The sequence below is a fragment of the Capsella rubella genome, unplaced genomic scaffold, assembly GCF_000375325.1.
Source record: "Capsella rubella cultivar Monte Gargano unplaced genomic scaffold, Caprub1_0 scaffold_8, whole genome shotgun sequence".
Lineage (NCBI taxonomy): Eukaryota > Viridiplantae > Streptophyta > Magnoliopsida > Brassicales > Brassicaceae > Capsella > Capsella rubella.
The window spans coordinates 12,205,110-12,225,707 of record NW_006238916.1 but is presented as its reverse complement, the minus strand read 5'-3'; the positions used below and the strand labels follow the sequence as shown (position 1 = coordinate 12,225,707).

At 35.7% G+C, this 20,598-nt stretch overlaps 4 protein-coding genes and 1 non-coding gene across 6 annotated transcripts; 2 read left to right on the top strand and 3 right to left on the bottom strand.

Moving 5' to 3' along the window:
* Positions 1 to 1,592: 1,592 nt before the first annotated feature.
* Positions 1,593 to 7,266, bottom strand: LOC17876345 (cellulose synthase A catalytic subunit 6 [UDP-forming]). Of its 2 annotated transcripts, none has more exons than XM_006279681.2 (14): positions 6,779 to 7,266; positions 6,195 to 6,390; positions 5,892 to 6,094; positions 5,694 to 5,799; positions 5,425 to 5,596; positions 5,065 to 5,331; positions 4,636 to 4,981; positions 4,327 to 4,464; positions 4,117 to 4,242; positions 3,789 to 4,001; positions 3,431 to 3,707; positions 3,149 to 3,345; positions 2,715 to 3,065; positions 1,593 to 2,547 (listed from the first exon to the last, which is right to left on the bottom strand). In XM_006279681.2, exons 1-14 carry the CDS (start codon positions 6,857 to 6,859, stop codon positions 1,966 to 1,968), a joined length of 3,255 nt encoding a protein of 1,084 aa, XP_006279743.1. In that variant the 5' UTR covers positions 6,860 to 7,266; the 3' UTR covers positions 1,593 to 1,965. The 2 variants fall into 2 exon arrangements, with proteins under 2 accessions (XP_006279743.1, XP_023632567.1); XM_023776799.1 differs by having other exon boundaries at positions 3,149 to 3,333.
* A 6,382-nt stretch (positions 7,267 to 13,648) lies between these two features.
* Positions 13,649 to 13,720, top strand: TRNAH-GUG. Its single transcript has one exon. It is a non-coding gene; the product is annotated as a tRNA-His (tRNA).
* Positions 13,721 to 13,828: 108 nt separating this feature from the next.
* On the bottom strand, positions 13,829 to 16,023 carry LOC17877324 (WD repeat domain-containing protein 83). The gene is made up of 8 exons (XM_006280791.2): positions 15,787 to 16,023; positions 15,167 to 15,269; positions 14,960 to 15,067; positions 14,763 to 14,872; positions 14,565 to 14,672; positions 14,427 to 14,472; positions 14,189 to 14,320; positions 13,829 to 14,084 (listed from the first exon to the last, which is right to left on the bottom strand). Exons 1-8 carry the CDS (start codon positions 15,996 to 15,998, stop codon positions 14,001 to 14,003), a joined length of 903 nt encoding a protein of 300 aa, XP_006280853.2. The 5' UTR covers positions 15,999 to 16,023; the 3' UTR covers positions 13,829 to 14,000.
* A 356-nt stretch (positions 16,024 to 16,379) lies between these two features.
* LOC17874704 (egg cell-secreted protein 1.5) lies at positions 16,380 to 16,874 on the top strand. Its single transcript, XM_006281873.2, has one exon. The coding sequence runs from the start codon at positions 16,380 to 16,382 to the stop codon at positions 16,854 to 16,856; it is 477 nt and encodes a 158-aa protein (XP_006281935.1). The 3' UTR covers positions 16,857 to 16,874.
* A 32-nt stretch (positions 16,875 to 16,906) lies between these two features.
* Positions 16,907 to 20,073, bottom strand: LOC17874599. Its single transcript, XM_006280031.2, has 3 exons — positions 19,455 to 20,073; positions 18,000 to 19,335; positions 16,907 to 17,899 (listed from the first exon to the last, which is right to left on the bottom strand). Exons 1-3 carry the CDS (start codon positions 19,855 to 19,857, stop codon positions 17,059 to 17,061), a joined length of 2,580 nt encoding a protein of 859 aa, XP_006280093.2. The 5' UTR covers positions 19,858 to 20,073; the 3' UTR covers positions 16,907 to 17,058.
* Positions 20,074 to 20,598: the final 525 nt, after the last annotated feature.

Below are 20,598 nucleotides of genomic sequence, written 5' to 3'. Positions count from 1 at the left end.
TATATTCTTCTTTTTTATTAAATCTTAAATCTTAACCATGTAATGTATTCATAATAACAGCACAAAGGCACATACACGTCTCATACACAAAAGACAAAAACTCGTCCCGACCCAAAGAGATTCAACACAACAAAAGATACATCACATTTAATATACAACACATCAAAAGACAAATGCTATAAAAATATTTCGTTCGGTCGGCAAATAAAATGGTTGAGAAAATTAAAATATATAGAGAGAGGAAATATAAAAGTTGTTTAGGAAAGGACATAAATAGTGAAAAGAGTAGCAAGTTAGTTACATTTCTTCTATTCTACTTCTATTTGAATTTCGCCATCGACTTTAAATAAAAAGACACAAGAAAAGTAAAGATCTTGTCTAAAACACGTGGCAGAATTTGGCTGACTTTGCCTAAGAAAGTCGTTAAACTCTCAACACCGACAAGTCAACCATTTTTTTTTTCTTTAGTTTAGTTTTGTTGTTCAAACAAAATCCAAAATATATAAGTCAACAGTCAAAGTACAAAAATATCACATCACAAAATTTAATAATAACAAGTACAAGAGCATTAATATTCTTCTTAGTAACAACATTCCATAAAATCCTTATGCCTCCGTGTCACTTACGTAGTACTAGTATATAACCCGTATCCACATTTCTATTTCAGCCGCCAAAGTAACAGTAGACATGATGAATACACACAAGAGAGTAGTTTGCTGAAATGTGTGACAAAACTATATATAAACGTTTTATCTCTCTGGAGACATTTTTGATAACATTAGAACGATACAGCAAAAAAAAGATTGAGTAATAATATTTGTAAGGATGGCAAAGTATAAACAAGAGAAAAGAAACGACTTAACCAATTCTCTCTCTCTCATTGTTGCAACAGCTTGCTGGTATGATGAAAGCATCATGTCACTTTGTCAAACAAAATCAAGAAAACAAAAGAAAATAGGTAGTCTGGGTACGGGCCTTAAATTGGACCTGTTTTGTACTTTCTTGGGCCACTCAGCTAAGTTCGTAATTTCTTAAAGTTTATGATTAGTACAAAAGGCATATCCAACAAGGTTGAGGCGGTAACGGAGACAGAAGCAGAGGAGCGTAGCTAGTTAGATGGGCTATTCTTGTTACTTTCATAGTTAGATGGGCTATTTTTGTTACTTTCAGGCTTTCGGTATAAGAAAGTGGTCTAATGAGATCGACTTCACGGAGTTGGGAGGAGCATGGCCTTTGGTTTAGGCCACTTTATCAAGAACCTGCTTCCCAACTTCTAGTTGGTGTTCTACCCAAAGAGGAGGAAAGAAATGAAGCATCAGATAATACTAGTTATGAATTATGGCCTTAGGCTTTACTCTTTTGTGCCACATTGAGTTCAATTTTATGTAGAGGCTGACAGAGTCACAAACATTGCCTTGAGTTGAGTTGGTTACTTGTAAGTTGTGTTGAGCCAAGAAAAAGACATCAGTACATAACATTTTTTTGTGGCACTTCCAAATGTGTTTTAACCGCAGCATCCGCAAATACGACGTCGATTACATGCGATTCATTAGTCAACCCTTAACTTGAATCGATTTATCAAACAAGAAAGATAACAGAGAAATTCGTATTTTTTTTGAATGAAAATAAATCAAAGTTCTTTATCATAAAAGATTACAGATTAAAACTCCTCTTCTGCAAATATTCAAAAGAGATCAGAAATATTCAATTAAAGAATAATTTGACAAATCTTTTCTCTCACCACCAAAGAACAAAACAAATAGACAACAACTTCTTTTTTTTTCATCTATATCTACAACACATTCTTGCAAAAATAACAATCTCGTAACAAAATTAAATTCTTTTTTTTCTTTTTCATCATCTAATGAACACAATGAAGGAGTCTTAGAGGTAAACAATATCTCTCTTACCTCTCTTTGATCCGTGGGAATAAAACCTTTTTCACCAACTGACCCATCAATCAAATCACAAGCAGTCTAACCCGCATATCTCGAGAATAGGACCGCCTTTCGCCACAAACGGATTAACCCGAACCCAAAGAAGTGTAAGAATCGAGGCAAGGAGGATCGACCAGACAACAATAATGGTCGGCATTCTATCTTGTTTCCCAAGCAAACCTTTAAGGAATGGGTAAAGATGAATGATGACCCAAAGTGCAAAGAACAATCTCCCAAAAAGCGGTCCCCATGAGTCATATCCGTTGCTGATGGCATCAGAGACTCCAACTATGACTCCGATGACGTTTATGATGAGAAGAGTTGTTGGGGGGATGAGAAGAGAAGTCCATTTGAAGAGGTAAAGGTCAGAGAACTCGCCGTCATCAGCTGCTTTTGATGTGACTGTGAAGTTAGTGTCGACACCAGCAAGAACCTTGAGGAGACCTTGGAAGAGAGCAAACAGATGCGCAGAAACACCTCCAATGACCCAAAACTGTTCGTTTCTCCACCAATCATCGATCCCAACTTTGCCCCATTGCATCTCAAGAATACCCGTTACTGCAATCGACGTGAATAGCGCCATGAAGAGGATACTCGCATAGTTACTAATCTGCAAAAAGAAGGAACAAGGACCGTATTCCAGTCTTAGAACACAAACTTGGAATATAGACACACATTTTGAGAGCTCAAGAAGCTATGTTTACTCTGAGGACGACGAATTTACTAAAAACAAAGAATAAAGATTCATGCTGTGAGAACTTAAGATGATTGATTTACCTCAGGAACAATAAATTTTCCGGTGAGAAGACATATGGCGGGGAGAGAACAGTAAACAATGAGTGGGAGAGAGGTCCATGGGTAAACCACTGAGTTAATGTAGGACAACCTCTCAAGCCACTTCAAACCACCTCCATAACCATACCAAATAGGACAATGCCTACTGAAGAAAATCTCAACTGACCCAAGCGCCCATCGAAGAACTTGATGGAGACGATCTGAAAGATTGATGGGAGCTGATCCTTTGAATGCTGGTAATTTAGGTGTACAATAGACCGACCTCCAACCATGAGAATGCATCTTGAAACCCGTAAGAATATCTTCCGTAACAGAACCGTAGATCCACCCAATCTGAAAATAAATTTCACACGGATCATCATCATCAAGTATCGATTGCATAAACACAATAAAGGTTTAAACAAGCGGCTGCTTACCTCTTTTCCCCATTCGGTTTTATCTTCATATCCGCAACTAATGACTTGGATGGCTTCCTTAAGCAGACAAGCAGGGCTTGCGTTTCTGGCCATGCCACCATTCTCCATACGGGCAGATGCAACAAAAACGGGAGACTGCCCAAATTTCTTCTCCAACTTTAACTGCATCGCCTCGGTTGATTGTTCTACATTAGAGCCTGTAATTATTATAAAAAAAAAAAAAAGATTTAGTAAACCACCAAATACCAAAAGAATTTATAGCAAACGGGATTTGTATTATACCTTTAGTGATGCGGCCCTCTTCAATATTTTCTAATGCGTGGATCTGCTTCGATGCTTCCCTATTCTTCTTCTTCTTATCCGCAGCCACTGTCTTTGCTTTACGGTTCTTTCTTGAACCACAGCATAGGAGACACCATTTTGGCCAGCAATTGCATGTCTTACGTGGCGCCTTCTTCTTCTTCGGTGCATCAAAGCCATAAAGCGCTTGCCTCCTGAAAACACAACCTGTCCCGACGTATATAGGCCCTTGTAGCCCATCCAAACCTTTCATATTGATCTGTAAAAAGAGATTTTAGTTGGAAATATTCAGAAATCTCAAGAAAAAGGGATACGGTACGAAAGTGATTGATGAACTTACATCAAAGAACACAACATTGCGATTTGAGTATCGATCGTGCCTATCAATCCCATCAAATCTTTGAGGGAATTGAACATAACAGATTTTCTTTCCTGACTGAGGATCCATCATGAAGCACATTGCTTCTCTAAGAGCTTTGCTATTGTTGATGTAGTGATCACAATCGACATTCAGAAGGTAAGGAGCATTTGATAAAACCCCCGAGACTCGTATCTTCAACAAAATTTTGTAGATGAATGATGAGTCAGGAACCATTTCAATAAATAGGCAAGGCCTAAATAAATTTACAAAGAAAAAGTTTTAGAGGTTTAAAATGTATATCATTTACCAGGGAATTCATTGCTCCAGCCTTCTTATGGTGATCAAATCCAGGTCTCTTCTCACGAGAGACATAAACTAATCGAGGCAACTCATTATTTTCGACATCACGAACACCGTCACTTCCAAGGAAGACCTTTAAAGAGAAAACAAGGAAAGTTTTGTTATGCAAGACAAAACATAAAAAGGCTTTTCAGAATGAGAAGCATTTGAAACTCACCTGAATCATGCCGGGATGATCTCGCACACTATTACCGGGCCAAGGTGTACCGTCTTGCATAGTCCAACCATCCTCAGGGACTTTCTGTGCTGTCGCCACTAAAGCATTGATCTTTACTTTGAATTCTTCATAATCTCTCTGTCAAAACCAGTAAACACACAATCTTTCAAATTAAGTTTCAAAGCCACCATTTTCTTTCATTAGAACCCATATAACATAACACCAATCTTTTTAAATTTCTAAAGCAAGAAATAAAAAGACCAAAACTTTCTCTTGAAATCAAATTTATAAAAAAGAAGAACTAGTAACCTTCATGGCTCGCCGCTCCCTGACAAATGCGGGATGGACTTTATTCTTTAAGTAGTCCATTTTATGGCAGAAATACCATTCAGGAGCACGAGGCTCGATGCAGTATTTCTTACAGAAAGGAACCCATTTCCTTGCGAATTCCGCAGTCTCGGACAGAGCTTCGAAAGTAAGCATAGCAGCACCATCATCAGAGACATAACAAGCAACCTTATCGACAGGATAATCAACAGCAAGAATAGATAAGACAGTATTTGCAGTAACAAGCGGTGGCTCTTTCAATGGATCCACTGTACTGACAAATACATCCACAGGGGATAGTTCCGATGGTTTCCCTTCTTTCTCATATCTGCGAACAAAAAAATAAAAGATTATCTCCCCAAAACAAAGTTTTAATATTTCCAAGTGTAGTAACCCGCAAGATTCAAGTACCTTAATGAGAGTCGGTCTAAGTATGTTTCTCGCTCAATTGGGTACCATTTAGGGAACTGATCAAGAACCCATGAAACCGCAAACCATATCTCACATATAACAGAAATAAGCCACAAGGCGTATGCATCTTTAACGGGGTGAAGAATACGGTAGTGAAAGAAGAGACCAAGAATCACAAGACGTAGAACAATTAACATCCGGTATGGATTTATCTTGCTCGATTTGATTGGTATCTTCCTAGACAATGGCTGTCTTCCCTCATCCATCCTAATAATTTGGAAAAAAGAAGAAGATAAGCTTCATAAATATCATTGCAGTGAAACATGACATAACCCACAGCTTTTGTTTTCTTTGTCTCACATTGGAAAATCAGCATCATCGCCATCTTCAAAATCAGGATCCCCTTCATGCTTGACCACCTGAAGTTTCTCATTCTGCTTTCGCTTCCATTCCTCCATGCGATCTTTCCAAGCGACACTTCCATAACCATAAACCGCAAGATCTTTCTGAGGTACCATAGGTCTTGGATGTGCTGCAATTAGACAAAGCAATGAAAACAAAAACTCGGTAACCATAGACAAAATAAAACAGTTTTTTCATCAAATACTATCAATTCGAAAAATATATACCAGCGACGGTCGGATCAGAAAGAGAAACAGGATGAACTCTATTGCCATGACCACCAAGTGAAGGAGGAACAATAAGAGCATGTCTATCAGAAGAAATCTCAACGTCCTGTAATAACACACAAGAGAAATCTGAGAGAGACGGTAGATAAAATTACTGAAGATTGGTTATACAATGTGGATTAATTATGAGACTTATACCTCGTCGCCATAAGTCAGCAATGGAATCTGAGAGCCAGGTGGAGCTGAATCCAAATCAGATTGTGGGAAACCAGAGTTGCGACGAGAGATTGACATATTTTCAGAAACCTGATCAAATCCAATCCCATTGTTCCCATACTCAAACTCATTGTCTAAATCATCAATGTCATCTTCCTCTTCATCACCTTCAACCCTTGGGCTTCCTGATAGACAATTCCATAGCCCAAAAAGCTCAGCAAATCTTTAACATTCACAAAAACCACCCAAAACTAAATAAATAGCTCTAACAGACAAAGAACAAACCTTTAAGACGTTTGAAACGGGTTTTGCACTGAGGGCAAGCTTGATTGCCTTCTCGTCTTTCGTATTCATAGCAAGGTCTACAGACAGGGAATGCACATTCATTACACGCCACAAAGGGTTCTCCATCGACAGTCAATTCGATCTCGTCTCTGCAGATTTGGCATGTCTGTCCACTCAGCTCTTGCACTGATCTTATCTGCACAAAAACAACAGCGCAGACTTAAAAATATCAGATCACAGTGACAGTTACTCTTCACTAAGGAACCGAAGAGCATAGAGTGGATCTCACTACCAGATTCACTACCGATTATGATTTGCAATAGAAGAAATCGCTTAATTGGGAGAAATTAGAAAAGAAGGCAGAATTAAAGACAAGTCAAATCCGCAAAAATCCTTCCCACCGACACAAGCAATTGTTAATAAAATTAGCTACAAGGCTACATAACCTTAATCTTCGTACTAAAAACCCCTAAATCTTTCCAGATCCAGAAGAAGAAAAAGTAAAAAAGTGAGAGACTTTTGCACAGAGATAGAGAAACCCAGATCAAAAGGAAGCAAATTGGAAAGAAAAGGGAGAATCTTACTCTGGCATTCTCATCGGCATTAATGAGGACAAACTCATTCCGGTTGTGAGAACCGGCGATTAACCGACCACCGGTGTTCATATTGCCTGAACACAGACGCGGCTACACTCTTAGGAATCACAGATCGATTGAAAAGAGAGAGAGAGAAATGGGTCAACTCAGCGGAGCTCGAATCTCAGAGATCCAGAGACCATAACAGAGGATACTCTCTCGACAGAGGCAAATCGGAGTCTAGAAACAAAAAAAACAGACTTTGATAAATAAAAATAAATGAAAGGGGGAAAGAAGAAGGAATAGTGAGGAGTATTGTATAAATGGTGATGGTATTGATTCAGCTGCAAGCCACAACCTTTATTATTTTATTTTAATTTTTTGTTTCTATGGGTTGCCTCTGCCTCTCTCTCTTCTCTGAAAGTGCACACAGTCACAGAAATAAAGGATGATTCAAGAGCGAGAGAGAGAGTCAATGGTGGAGAGAGAGAGAGCTGCGAAATGATAAAGGGGTAAGTAAATAAGTAAGTAAGGCCAATTTAATTTTGTTAACAAACGCGTAGGAAGAAGAGAATTAAGTGAGTCTGTGTGTGTGAGAGATTAGTTAAATGTTTATAGGTAATTAAAGGCAATTATTATGTGGTAGAATTGTGGATTAAATTAACAAAACAAATACCCCAAAGTCGATTTTTTTTACCAAAATTAGAGAAAATTATATATTTTGTTTTTGGCGTGTGGGGGGACCCCATTAAACTGGTGTATACCTCTCCTCCACTCCACTTGTTGTAAGAAAAATCTTCCAAAAAGCTTACTACATTATTAGTCATTAATAATCACACGACTAATTATATATTTTCTTTTTCATGGTTATGTGCATTGAATCACATCTAATAACATTGTATTTTGTTTCTAAATTTCAGCTCTTTTTTTTTGTTATTGCTACAACAAAACAAATCACTTAAGTTTAAGAGTATACGACTTCACTTTCTTATTCTTCTTCTTTTTAAAGTGTTTGATTTGGTTTCGGTTTTAAAGTAGTGAAATCAAATCTAGCTAGTTTGGATTTAATATTTTGCGGTGTATTTGGTTTTGTTTTTTTTGTGAACATATAAAAGGTAAATTTAGCATAAACGAATTTTAAAAACTCAGTTTGATTTTGAGGATTAAACCAATCGTATCCAAATCCATAGCCGAGACTGTGGCTTCTACTGGTAACAATTAGAGGAACAAAAGGAAAAAGAACAAAAAGAACAATACGGAACGGAATAAACAACTTTTGAGGAATGAAAGGAAAACATGCAGAAAAGAACAAAATAATAAATGGTAACCAAACAATAACACTATCTTTTATAATATATTTGATTAAATAAATCAACTTTTAATAATAATACTAGATATAATTTATATATAATGAATTTGACACTAATTTTAAAATATATTTTTGAATGAATTTAAATATTTAATGTTAAAAATTAATAATTTATATTAACCTATTATAGATTATAGTAATTTTTATTTGTTATTTATGATATAAACATCTCTTAAATATGTTTTACTATCCATACAAATTTTAAATAATGTATAGTAAGATTTTTTAACATGAAATTCATATCAAAAATATTTTTTAATGTCAATACATGATAAAAATATGAAAATATTATATTATGAGATTAAAATATTATTAATACATAATTTTTTTTTTATTTTAAAATAAAAAACGAATTTTAATATTTGTTTTTTTTTTGTTCCATTTGTTCCTCATCAATTTTGGAGAGGAACATTTTTGTTCTATTGTTCCTCATTTTGTGAGGAATATAGAGAAATGATGTGGAAAAATGATTTTTTGTAAATGGTAAAAAAATTAAGAAATGAATAGGAATGTCACATTCCTTCTCATTTTTTTCCTAAATCATGGTTACCAATCGAGACCTGTATTTTATTCTCTAGAATAGTATATTCTTTCTAATTATTATTTTTGTCTGCGTAAACTCACGTTCTTGCAACATGTGCAAGAAAATAATACTACGTATTTGTGTAATGAAGGAGTATTATCTTCATGTAAGAATTACAAAGGTTTATAGTCAATTTCTTAGTTATTGTCCTACTGTGTAATAAATTCCTCTAGTTCTCATAGAGACTTGGAAATGGTGAGAAACAGATACTTTATAAAACATTTACTCCCCAAACATTAATATTTTTCCAAAAGGAACAATAAGAGTGGTACATTTTAGTTGTTTGATCTTTTACCCTATTTATATCAGTCAAATAACTAAAAACTTTCGATACTAGACTGTATCTATATCCTCTTATTTTGCTTGTAACAACAGTATAGTTATTATGGGGTTTCAAGTTATTTGAACACACTATTTTTGTTCAAATACGTTCGGTCTATTTTGCTATATATATTTTTTGTTTGTTATGTCTGCCATTTTTTTCGATAACATGCTGTGGTCTAGTTTTATATTTATTTACTTTTGTTATTTTTAAATCTCGGCTCCACTCACCAAGTCGCCATATTGCTATATTTTCCCTCGTTCTTAAATAAGATGAAAATAAAATGTTACAATTATTGAGACTATGGTAGTATCACATCACATATACACATATGCGATATGCCCATCTATGAATGTCTATTTATATGTATACATTTGCCGACAAATAGTTGTTGATATATATATATATATATATGCATATATAATTATAAACACAATATTATTGTATATGTTATTTATGTTTGTTGATTTTTTTAATAAGTTTTTTTGACTTGTTGATAGGCGGAAAATAAAGATAATAATATAAACAAAATTTGGAAACGTTAAGACTTTAGTAGGTTAACCACATCAAAGGTCGTTTTCATGATTGCTTGAATGCTGTGTACTGTCTTCTCCAAGCCCTCGTGCCACATGTTCTTATATAAACTGTCGGTGCCCCTTTTATTATTCTTTTTTCCCCCTATCATTATTTAATATTCATTACTACTGAAAACGAAAACTTAATTTACATAACTTTTGTTCTTTATAAATTTACAACTATACCACTAACCATACATAAAAAGAAAAACTTAAAAGAGATTTGAGAATGGAGCATCTTGGTCAACGTGATTAGGAATTTTAAGCAGAACCGATTAACTTTTGCTTATGGTTCAATAAAACATATTTAAGAGACCAAATTTACTGGAAACAGCTAAATATAAATACATATTTAAAACCCAGGAAAAATAATCTTAAACGATTTTTTTTTTTTGTATGTGTGAAAATATAATGTTAATTCAGTTAATTGGATCAATGAGAATTTTCTTGTTTTGTACTGCAAAAAGTACCCTTCTAATATATATTTATCTGACTCCACTTAATAGTATAAATATTGTAGTAGTGCGCAGTCATCTAGGTGTAATTAGCAGGATTATTATAGTAAAGTGTAAAACTATGATGTTTAGAATGAGATGGTGTTAATTTATTCGATTAAACTTACAATTAGTTTTCTTTTCCTCTTTCGGCTTCACTTGCAACTGATTCAGGATCCATTTTTTGTTGAGCGAAGCTGGAACATCGCAAAATCAACGAGTGGCGAATACACCACAGTTTATGTGGGGTTTGTTTGTCGTTCACATGATTCTTTTTTCTTCTTTGGGATTTTGCTTCGTTCATTCTCTTAAAATGTAAAATTGTTCTCACTTTAAGATTACGCAATCAGAACGCATAGGCTAAGGTTGCACAGAATTTTACGCTTCATGATTAGCAAATTCACAGACACATATATACAATAAATAATTAATAATCAATCATATATATTGTAAATATGGAATACTGAGTTACATATACTTGCTATATTTAGTCTGTTTTTGGGTCGTACATATCTATTATCTAATGTGTCCATTTAAAATTAGATGTATTATTAGGATAGGCCATATATATGATGATCGAACTTGACAAAGAAGAAACCATAAAAATGTATAGACATGATCAGTTCTTCGTTGGTTTAAGTTACATATTGATATAAACAAGGTGAGAGAATTAATCTCTTCAACATGGTCTACAATTGACTGGAAAAACTAACTTTGTGTTGATAGACAAGTGAAAACACTCATAGCGACATTGTTGTGTTGTTTCTTTAAGCAAAACAAAAATATAGCTAATTAATAGTCTAATACTACCACCTATATATCACATAGTTATTTGTTTCCTTATTGAATCCTTCCTTTTGTTTCCATAATTAAAGTGTCATTTTTAACAATAGTGATAAAATGTCATTGCTTAGAAGAAACAAAAGATATACAAGAAACAAGAACAATGATTCACCAAAATTCTTTTATAAAAAAATAAAATATGTAAAAAAATTTAAATATGATTACAGGTTAGTAATCGGAACTAAGCTCAAGATCTTTCCCTAAACGGAAACTCAAATGTAATTATGTATTTGGTCTAAGCACATAAAGAGTAAATTTCTTTACGTGTACATGAATTTTAGTTCAAAACGAAATGATTTTAATCTAAACACGTGTTGCATGACTCATGGGTGACTTTTGACCCATACTATTATTTTACAATTTGTTTCTAGTAAAAGTGTAATCATAACTGAGAGATAGTGCGCAATGAGTAGCTTTCTTAAAATATGTTTTTTTACCTTTTCTAAGCTGGCAATCTTGTTAAATTTGTTTATATACAATATTTTAACTATTATTGACGACCAAAAAGTGCAAATCTACGACGTGAGTTCAAAGTAAGAATGTGGTTTACTTCATAACTCTCCGAAGATTAACATGTTAATAAACCTTAAAATCAAAGACAATGACGAGAAACAAACAAAAGACCACTAGTGAAATTTACTACTTTATATATTGGTAAATTTGTTGATGTGTACATTTATTTAGTTAGTTTTTAAAACTAACGAGAATGATTTTAAACTAATGGTCAAAATACTTTATCAAAAAAAATATGAATGATCAAAATGCAGATAAGAAGACTAGCTTTCGTATGTGTACTACAGAAAAGACAACATTAAATTTTAAAACAATAATTAAAATATTAATTAAATTCCAATTACTAATAAGCTTTGATAAATACTTAAATAGTGAATGCCAGATGTCAAATGATAATTCTCTTGTCGGTGGAGAGTCCACAAGATAGAAAAACTTAAGATTGGTAAGACATCATATTACTAGTATTAAGTATCATTAATTGAAGTATGTATACGGCAAATATTGATACTATAACACATTAAGAGAATTTGAAGAAAATCGAGTTTAGTTACTTACACATGTAATGAAAATAATAGCTACCAGTAAAATATATCAACATTTCTTTTTTTTTGTTGGTAAAGTTATTTTCAATAATTCATTCTATATTTTCAATTTTCTTAGATCTCTTATTATTATAAATAAAATGTCAAAAAACACACCAACATGCTCTATATATCACTACGATTTGTTGTTTTGTTTGTTATTTGTGGTTGCATTAATTTTGAAAAGTCATATCCTACATAATTAAGCCCAGATTAATCGGGGAAAAAACAAAGAAAAATTATAAAGCTGAATAAAACAATGTCGAACAGCTGTGAGATTGCTTTGTTGTACTTTAAGACAACCAACCAAACTAAAAAAAAAAAAAAAAAAAAAAAGTCTAACTGGTCCGGATTACGGAACTCTCTCCTCTCTCTCAGATTTCGGGCAGCGTTTGAGATATTTTACGGGCAGCGGTCACGTTTTGGTTTTGGCCTTTCGACAGCTCATCGCCAGTTTCCAACTTCGCAAGTACAACAGTTCATAAAAAAAACTAGACAACTGGTTCATTCTAAAGAGTTCCTGTAAACCGTACATCGCCTGATATATCAGAATTTTCAGATTCGGACCGAACTAAGGTTGTTTACTTTTTTGGCGACCGAGTCGATTGTTCGGGTAAGATTTATGAGATCAATTCGGACCGTTTGTAAAACTTTACTTTTTAACCCAAAAGGCAAAAGTGGTGTTTGTTTGCGTTAGGCGCTAAAACATAGCTACTGTTCCAAATTAAACCTACTTACTTTCAAATATGGTAAAATCAAAATCTTTCGAATACTGTATGTCTATTGATAAACTAAAACAGTAAAAATATCAATATACATAAAACCCCTATGTTAGAGCTTAAAGTTTTAATCCATGAATCTAACCAAAGAAATTGAAAATTGTAATATTAAAGTATCTACGGTTATTTACCTAAAATTTGTCTACAACACTGTTTATACGATAATCGTTGTACTGTCTATATAACTGTTTAATTAATGCTTAATGTCGTCAAAAGATTTTTATTTTATTTTATTTAAACAGTGTGGTTAAGAAGTCATGATCGCAAAACATGACTTTAGAATGTCAAATTTCGAATCAAGAGTAAAACGATTTGTAATTATTAAAAGATATTATAGATCGCTCGAAGGAAAGTGTTTATATATGTTTTGTTAATTGTGAAGTTGAATCTGTCTCTTCCTAATGAAAATACATTACGGGACGGCGGATAAGAGATTAAATAAATATAATATGTGAAAGAACACATGCAAAAGATTGGTCTCAATATGCTATTGCCATGTTCTTCTTCACTGCTGCCCCATATTTTTCCAGCTATGTGATTCTCTTTTGTAAGTCATGACTAATGGTCAATCAATTAGTTACTTAACTTGTCACAAAATCAAAATCAGAGCTTCAGTTTCGTTGTCTTTTTAAACGTGAGAATAATTGGGATGAGCATATAATCTTAATTTCTATTTCGGTAGATTCAAAAGGAAAAGTAGGCAGAATAATATTCTAACCAAAAAACAGGCTTTCTACTTGATTCCAAGTTCAACCTAATGGACAATCAATTAGTTAAATTTACGCATTATATAATAGATAATTTGAATTATACCATCAAAGTGGCTGTAGTTTAGTGGTTAGAATTCCACGTTGTGGCCGTGGAGACCTGGGCTCGAATCCCAGCAGCCACACTTTTTAGATCCTTAATTCTTTTTCCACTCATTTATTTCGGAAGTGGGCTTTTCGTTCACTAGTCTACTTTTGTTTACGGCCTTTTTTTTCTTATAAGGCTTTCAGAATCAAATCAACCAGGCCGAAAGAGTTTATACGCATACAACTGATTCAAGCAAGCAAATCTACAAAACATTTCACTTTCAAGAACAGGCTCTTGTATACAACAACGTCAGCTCAACGGTTAAAAAGTGAAAGACAAGAAAACAATGTCCGTCATAATCAAGAACTGTTGTTTCTTCAATTTTTCCAGACACGAACAGTACCATCGACTGAAGAGGTCAACATACAGTCTTCTTTAGGGTGGTAACTCACGCTTGTCACCTGCCAAATTTTAGTTTTTAACAAATCCAAGAGAAAAATCAAGATCAATACTACTTGTAAAAGTTTTAAACGGGTTATAAAAAAACAGAGAAATGAATCTTTACCACTAGATCATGAGCTCGAAATTTCGATACCACTTTTGCATCTACCAAATCCCAAAAGAAAATTAATCCATCCTCTGATCCTCCGATTACATGTGCATCCGAATTAGTGAGGCAACAATCGGTTTTAAATGACTGTTTGCACACAAAAACAAAACAGTCATTAATCTTGTAACTACGATATAAAACTAAGGAGCTACTATGGACTATGGTTACGTTATCTTCCAAACTAATGACTAACCTTCGAAATATGACCTTTATAGACTTGGAGTAGCTCTCCTGTGGTTCTGTAATTTAGAAAGATATCCACAAAAATCAAGTCACAACTGCCAGAGAAATGAAAAGTCTAATTATTTACATACAATTTCGTCTCTTTTACCTGTCAAGTAGACGCAGAGTAGAATCCAAGCAACCAGCCAGCACGCAATTTCCATCGTTTGATATGGATATACAATTAACTGGTTGGCCTAGGTTATCTGACATCTCCCTGATTCCAATAAAAACCACAATTCCCAATCAATTATCAGAAGAAAGAAACAACACCAAATTTTATTCCTTGTATTGAGTTTATACATACCTACCAATGCGCATGTCAAATGTGCGAACAGTTCCATCGACACTACCACCAATAATCTCAGTCTTTGTTAAAACAACAGACATGACTGTATCCAAAAATGTATCAATGATCTGAGAAAAACAAAAACAAAAGCCAATTAGATTTAGTTCTAAATTATTGGCAGGATTTGAAACCGCATAGCATGAAAGAAGTAAAACCTGAACAGGCTCAACACTGTGAGATCTGCAGTCCCATACACGTAGCGAACGATCAAAACCAGCTGATACAACTACAGATGATGAATCATTGAACTTCACTGCATTGACCTGATAAGATCAATGTTCATTAAAAGACAAGAAATGATTAATATAAACACACAAAGCAAACCCTAGGTGATATGGATGCCTAGTTTTGCAGACATATACCTCTCCGTCGTGACCACGGAATTTACGAATTACACGTCCAGTTGAAACATCCCAGTAATAAACTTGCCGATCACCACCACATGAGCAAAATTTGGCATTGTCTCTGTGATTTAAAAAAAAACAATCAACGAAACATGAATACACAAACAAATAAACTCATCATATCAGCCTCCACCGCTTAAAACTACAATTTTCTTGACAACAATGGAACACAAACTCCTAAATATCTGAAATTTTGTGTCTATTTCGATCGTTTCTGGCTACATGCAACAAAAAGCATAGAACCATGAATACACAAACACTCTCATTATAATGCTTCCACCACAGAATACTGATATTTGCTTGACATTAGGATCAGAATCAAACAATTTGGAGAAAATACAAACTTGAACTGAGCAAACCTGGTCAAGAATATGTAACCAAACAAAATCATAAATTAGCTTTAAACAGCTCCTAAATGTGAGATTCTATCTCTAGTTTACTCAAATTTAAGCTGCAAGCAACACCAGAAACACACACGACACAGAATCTGATAAATTTGGCCTAATAATAAACTTAAACTTCACAAATCTGAATCAAAATCAGGAAAATTTGGAGACGGGAAAGAGGTGAAATCATACGAAGTAACATGAACGTCGCGGACTTCACGGCCATGGGATTTGTAGGTCTTGATCAGGATCCCACGGTGCGGGTTCCAGAGGCGGATGGTCCGATCCTTACCACAGGTGAGAGCGTAGTTACCGTCTCCGTTAAACCTCGCCGCTAAAACCGCTCCTTCGTGGCCTTTAAGGACGTGCGCCTCCTTCGTCGGGAGCTCCGCCGTCGCGCTCATCTCTTTCTCGCCTGAAACTTACAGTGACGACGTTATCATAGAATGGGCTTATAATAAAATATATTGGGCCCTTATGTATTAAGCCCATTAAGCAGAATCAAGGAGTTTTTCTCTGATTAGCCGTCTTTGTTATTGAGGTCTTATTTACGAACAAAGTAATCAATTTAGATAACTGGGCGTAACGGATATTTTATGAAGACAGTGCTAAATGCTTAACCACGATCACTACTGAAGTACTGATAAACACAAAAGTTTAACGGCCAAGAAAACTTCTCAGCTCCCTCGTTTAGTTTCTTCCAAGTCTATATATATATATATTTGTCACATCAAACGAATGTATCAAATTCCAAAAACACACATACAGGCAAAGAAAAAGAAGCAATGGCCACAAAAACTAGTTCAAAGCCTTCTCTTGTCACATTTCTTACGATATCATATCTCATATCGACCGTTCATGTCATCACGGTCGTCGATGCAAGGAATCTCCAGTTCACGACGATGGCATTGGCTATGGATCATTCTGGCGCGGGAAACCTAATGGACTGTTGGAACGCGGGGTTGGAGCTCAAGTCATGCACCGACGAGATCGTCAAGTTTTTCCTTAGTCAAACCGGTACGAATGAACCGGCGGCCAAAGGTGGGATCGACGAAGATTGTTGTGGAGCCATTAGGATGATTGAGAAAGATTGTTGGTCCGTTATGTTTACTTCTTTAGGACTTACGACTATGGAAGGAAATAATCTGAGAGAGTATTGTGATTTTCAGGCGGAGAAGCCGGAACTGTCTCCTTCTCCGTCTCCGGCGCCTGAAGCTTTGGCTTTGTCTCCGGTTGAGATTACGTACCCTGGACTTAATTAAATTACAGCGTTCCATGTTCCTTTATATTCTAAGTTAATAATAAAGTTAACTCTTTCGGTATAATACCAACTAATTAATAATTAGCGTATGAAGCGCCACACGTTTCTTTTCTTTTCAATGGCACACTCATTTGAAGGCTTTGTATCCACTAATACCAAATAAAAGTTATCTGGTTCCCCGTTAAAAATAAACATCTTCAAGTTTATAGCGTAGACTCACTTGATGGTTTCTTCCTTAAGCTAATCAATATTCCTTCAACGAGCTTATCCTCACCCGAAGTCTTTGTCGGTTTCTTCTGCTTCTTGTCAGTGTCCCAAGAATCCATAATTTGGAGTAATTCGCTACCTGTTTTATCTTCTTTCTTTGTCTTCCTTCTGTCGCTGCTCTCTCTTAAAGAAGCTTCTTCATCCGTCTCTGAGTCATATTCTTCTTCCTCTAAAACAGATGTCCCATCCTCTCGAGTCTTTTCGGAAACAGGACCAAGATCTTCCAATGATGCATCAGATTCATATGGAACTGGGGTTGACGAAGGAAGAATGTATCCTGATTCAATCCTAGCCTCAGGCATCATTTGTATCAAATACTGCAGCTTCGAATAACCGAGGTTATGATATTCTAAACGGTATCCAAAACTGTCCAAAAAGTATTTCTTTAAGTTACTCATGTTATAACCTCCAGGGTTCTCCTCTGTTATCTTCTTTACCAGCTTATGACAATCCGCAATCACCTCGCTTCTCGATCTTTCTTTAGGTTTCTGGCTCATACCAACGTTCTTGGGATCTTTCTCACTATTTTCTTCGTGACACAGGGATTTTGACATATTCACAAATACCGACCTCAATCCATTCGTAGCAGGTGTATCGCTAAAACAAAACCTCTTCTCGGTGAACCTAGTAACTCTAAAAGGTAGAGTATCAGAAGGATTCTCTTTTATCCATTCCTTCTCTGATATTAGCAGAGTTACTAAATTAAGCATTGTGGATACATCCAGAGGTTTGAGAGATGAAGGTCCTTCGTCCTTCAGATTCTTAGCCATCGCTTCTCTGAACAGGTATAGAAGCACAGAAACTGACCGTTAATTGAATATTGTTTCCCTGATAGCTAATGCAGAAACATTGGTAAGAAAAAGACAAGAATAAGAACCTTGAGCTTGAGTGAGAAACAACGACGAACCCTCTTGGAGAATTAATGAATGATTCAACATCTTTCCAAAAAGAATCTTCTGCAAAAATGTCATTTACTTGAGGTCTAATTGCTGCTGCTTTGCCAAAGTCTGACTTTCTTCCCCAAAAAAACTTGACTCTCTTCAGAAGTTGAATTACAAACCCCAGACTCTTCGATTTCTCGATGCCTACTCCAGTGTCTGCCTTTACCTCCTCAGCAGATTCACAAGAGGTAGAAGATGCAATTCGAGATTCTAAGTCCTTATTCACTTCTTTTCCTTCACCAACGACTCCTTTCCCTTCGTATCCATTTCCAGAAATATGTTTCTTTTCTTGGAGATGCTCTAACTCCATTTCCGGTGAACCAAACCAGAGTCTATTTAGCATCTTACGAAATCCACCTGTTTCCTCAGAAGAAGAAACATCATCAACAGCAATTATAGCTAGCTGGTTTTCTTTCATGGATTCGTCTTTTGCCTTAACATCTACCTGCCTAATTACGGAAACAGAACCTTGAGAACTCTCTTGTGATTGAGATACCACTTTCACGTCTTCATCATTCTGTTTCATCTTCTCACACATCTTTACCACACTAAAATTTTTGGGATACTTGCTCCTTAATTTCGGCGATGAGGATTTGATATCCATATCTTGGTTAACAGCATGAATAATGAACATACCATCTCTCTCTGGAACAACCTGTAAGGTCTTTGGCATAGACAACAGAAACCTCGAAAAACTCTTGTATCCGTAAAAGTCTCTATCAAGAGATACTTTCCTCTTTCTCAGCTGCTCACGGAGTTCTGTAATAGGTGCTCCCTTGGGATACCAACTCAATATCAAACCAATCTGCTTAACAACTTCTTTGGGGATAGGACGACATGCCATACAAGAACCCGAATTCACATTTGAATTCGATTCAAGCAACTCTACAGTTTTCACACTAGTAAAGGATGTTTGCTTGTTGGTAGTGGTGGAAGATGTGGCAAATGGGTCAAGAAGAGGAGTTCTATAGTGACCATACCAGGAATTATAAGGACCATCAGGCGGCTGGTTAAAGTGTTTACCTGTTGTATTAGTTCCTCTAACCAAAGCATCCCAGTCCCACATAATCGAAGCAGCACTGCACAATACCCCAGGCGTAGCTTCTTCGTAGCCCGCGAGCAAAATGTTGTAATTGCTCATCCTCAATCTGTGTAGCACACTCGCAAAATCACTGTCGCTAGAGATTAGGAAGAGATGAGCAGGTGGTGGATTCTGACTGACCCAACACATAAGATCTATAATCAAAGATCTATCCGTACTGTTCTTCCCACCTGTGAAATCACATTAAAAAGGCAAGTTTTTTTCTCAATCAGATCCTTAAGTAAAAAAAAGAAAAGGAAGAAGGAAGCTTTGCATAGAAGTAGGAGAAGAGAATTTGAAAATAATTGACCTTGAGGAACATGAGTGAGAGTGATCCCAGTAGCGGCGAGAGCTTCTTGGTTAGTTCTAGAGAGCTGGATTACGTCTCCGAAGGCAGTGATGGTAATGGGTCCTTTGATTCCGCTGTTTCTTAGGGCGGATGTGATGGTTTGAGCCAATTTGAAGACATTCGCACCCGCCGGCAAATGGCAGTTCTCGAAGTCCCACCACACCGGAACCCTAATACTCCGTGACTCCTCGTCGTACTGAGGTCGCCTTGAAGAAATAAATTGACCGGCGCCGGAGCTAAAAGACGAGAAATTCGCGACCAGCACAGAGATCGCGCGACGCGGTAATGGCGGTAGCTCGACGACGGAGGTGGAAGAGGAAGATGCGAGGCGGAGGAAGAGGGGTCTGAAAGATCCGAATTGCATGATTAGCTCACGAAACGAGTAGAAAGAGGAGAGGTTTCATGTGTGATTTGGTAATGGCAGGAAACGGGGAGGTTTCACTGAGCTGAGGGTTTTAGCATTTCTAGGAGAGTTTGAAGAAGAAGGAAGAAAAAGAAGAGAGAGAGCCTGACTGACTAAAACTAAAACCCCAACTCACGTGCACCTCACGTGATTCATGACTCACTATGGGCTCTAAGTCTATCAAGCCCATTAAGAGATTTCTTCGGGTCCATCTATTTCTAACTAGTGTTGGCCCATTTAAATAACTATCGAGGAGAGACGTGTTCGTTCACTTTTGCCTGCCAATGTAGTTAGAAAATTTTAATGCAACGTTTAGGAATATGTGAAGTAAGGATAGGATAGCTCTCTCTTGTAGTCGTGTTTTGACCAGACAATGATATGTTTAGCTTTTTCTTCTTTGGTTCGTCTTTTTTTCTTTTTTTAGACGGTAGGGTTTCACTTTAGACTTTGAGGAAGAAAAAAGATATCAGATGCGTATATTCCTTGAATTCATCATACATCTCATTATTGTCATATATATCTATATATATGTTTATTAAACTTAAATGTTTTATAAACGAAAACTACGGATATAATAGAAGGAATAATTAACAAACGAAAGGCATGCATGATCTGTTTTATTTGATGCAAAGTGAATTTTTTTTCTTTTGTAAATTTTAATTTAACGACAGGAAACATGCTTACTAAAATGTATATAAAAAC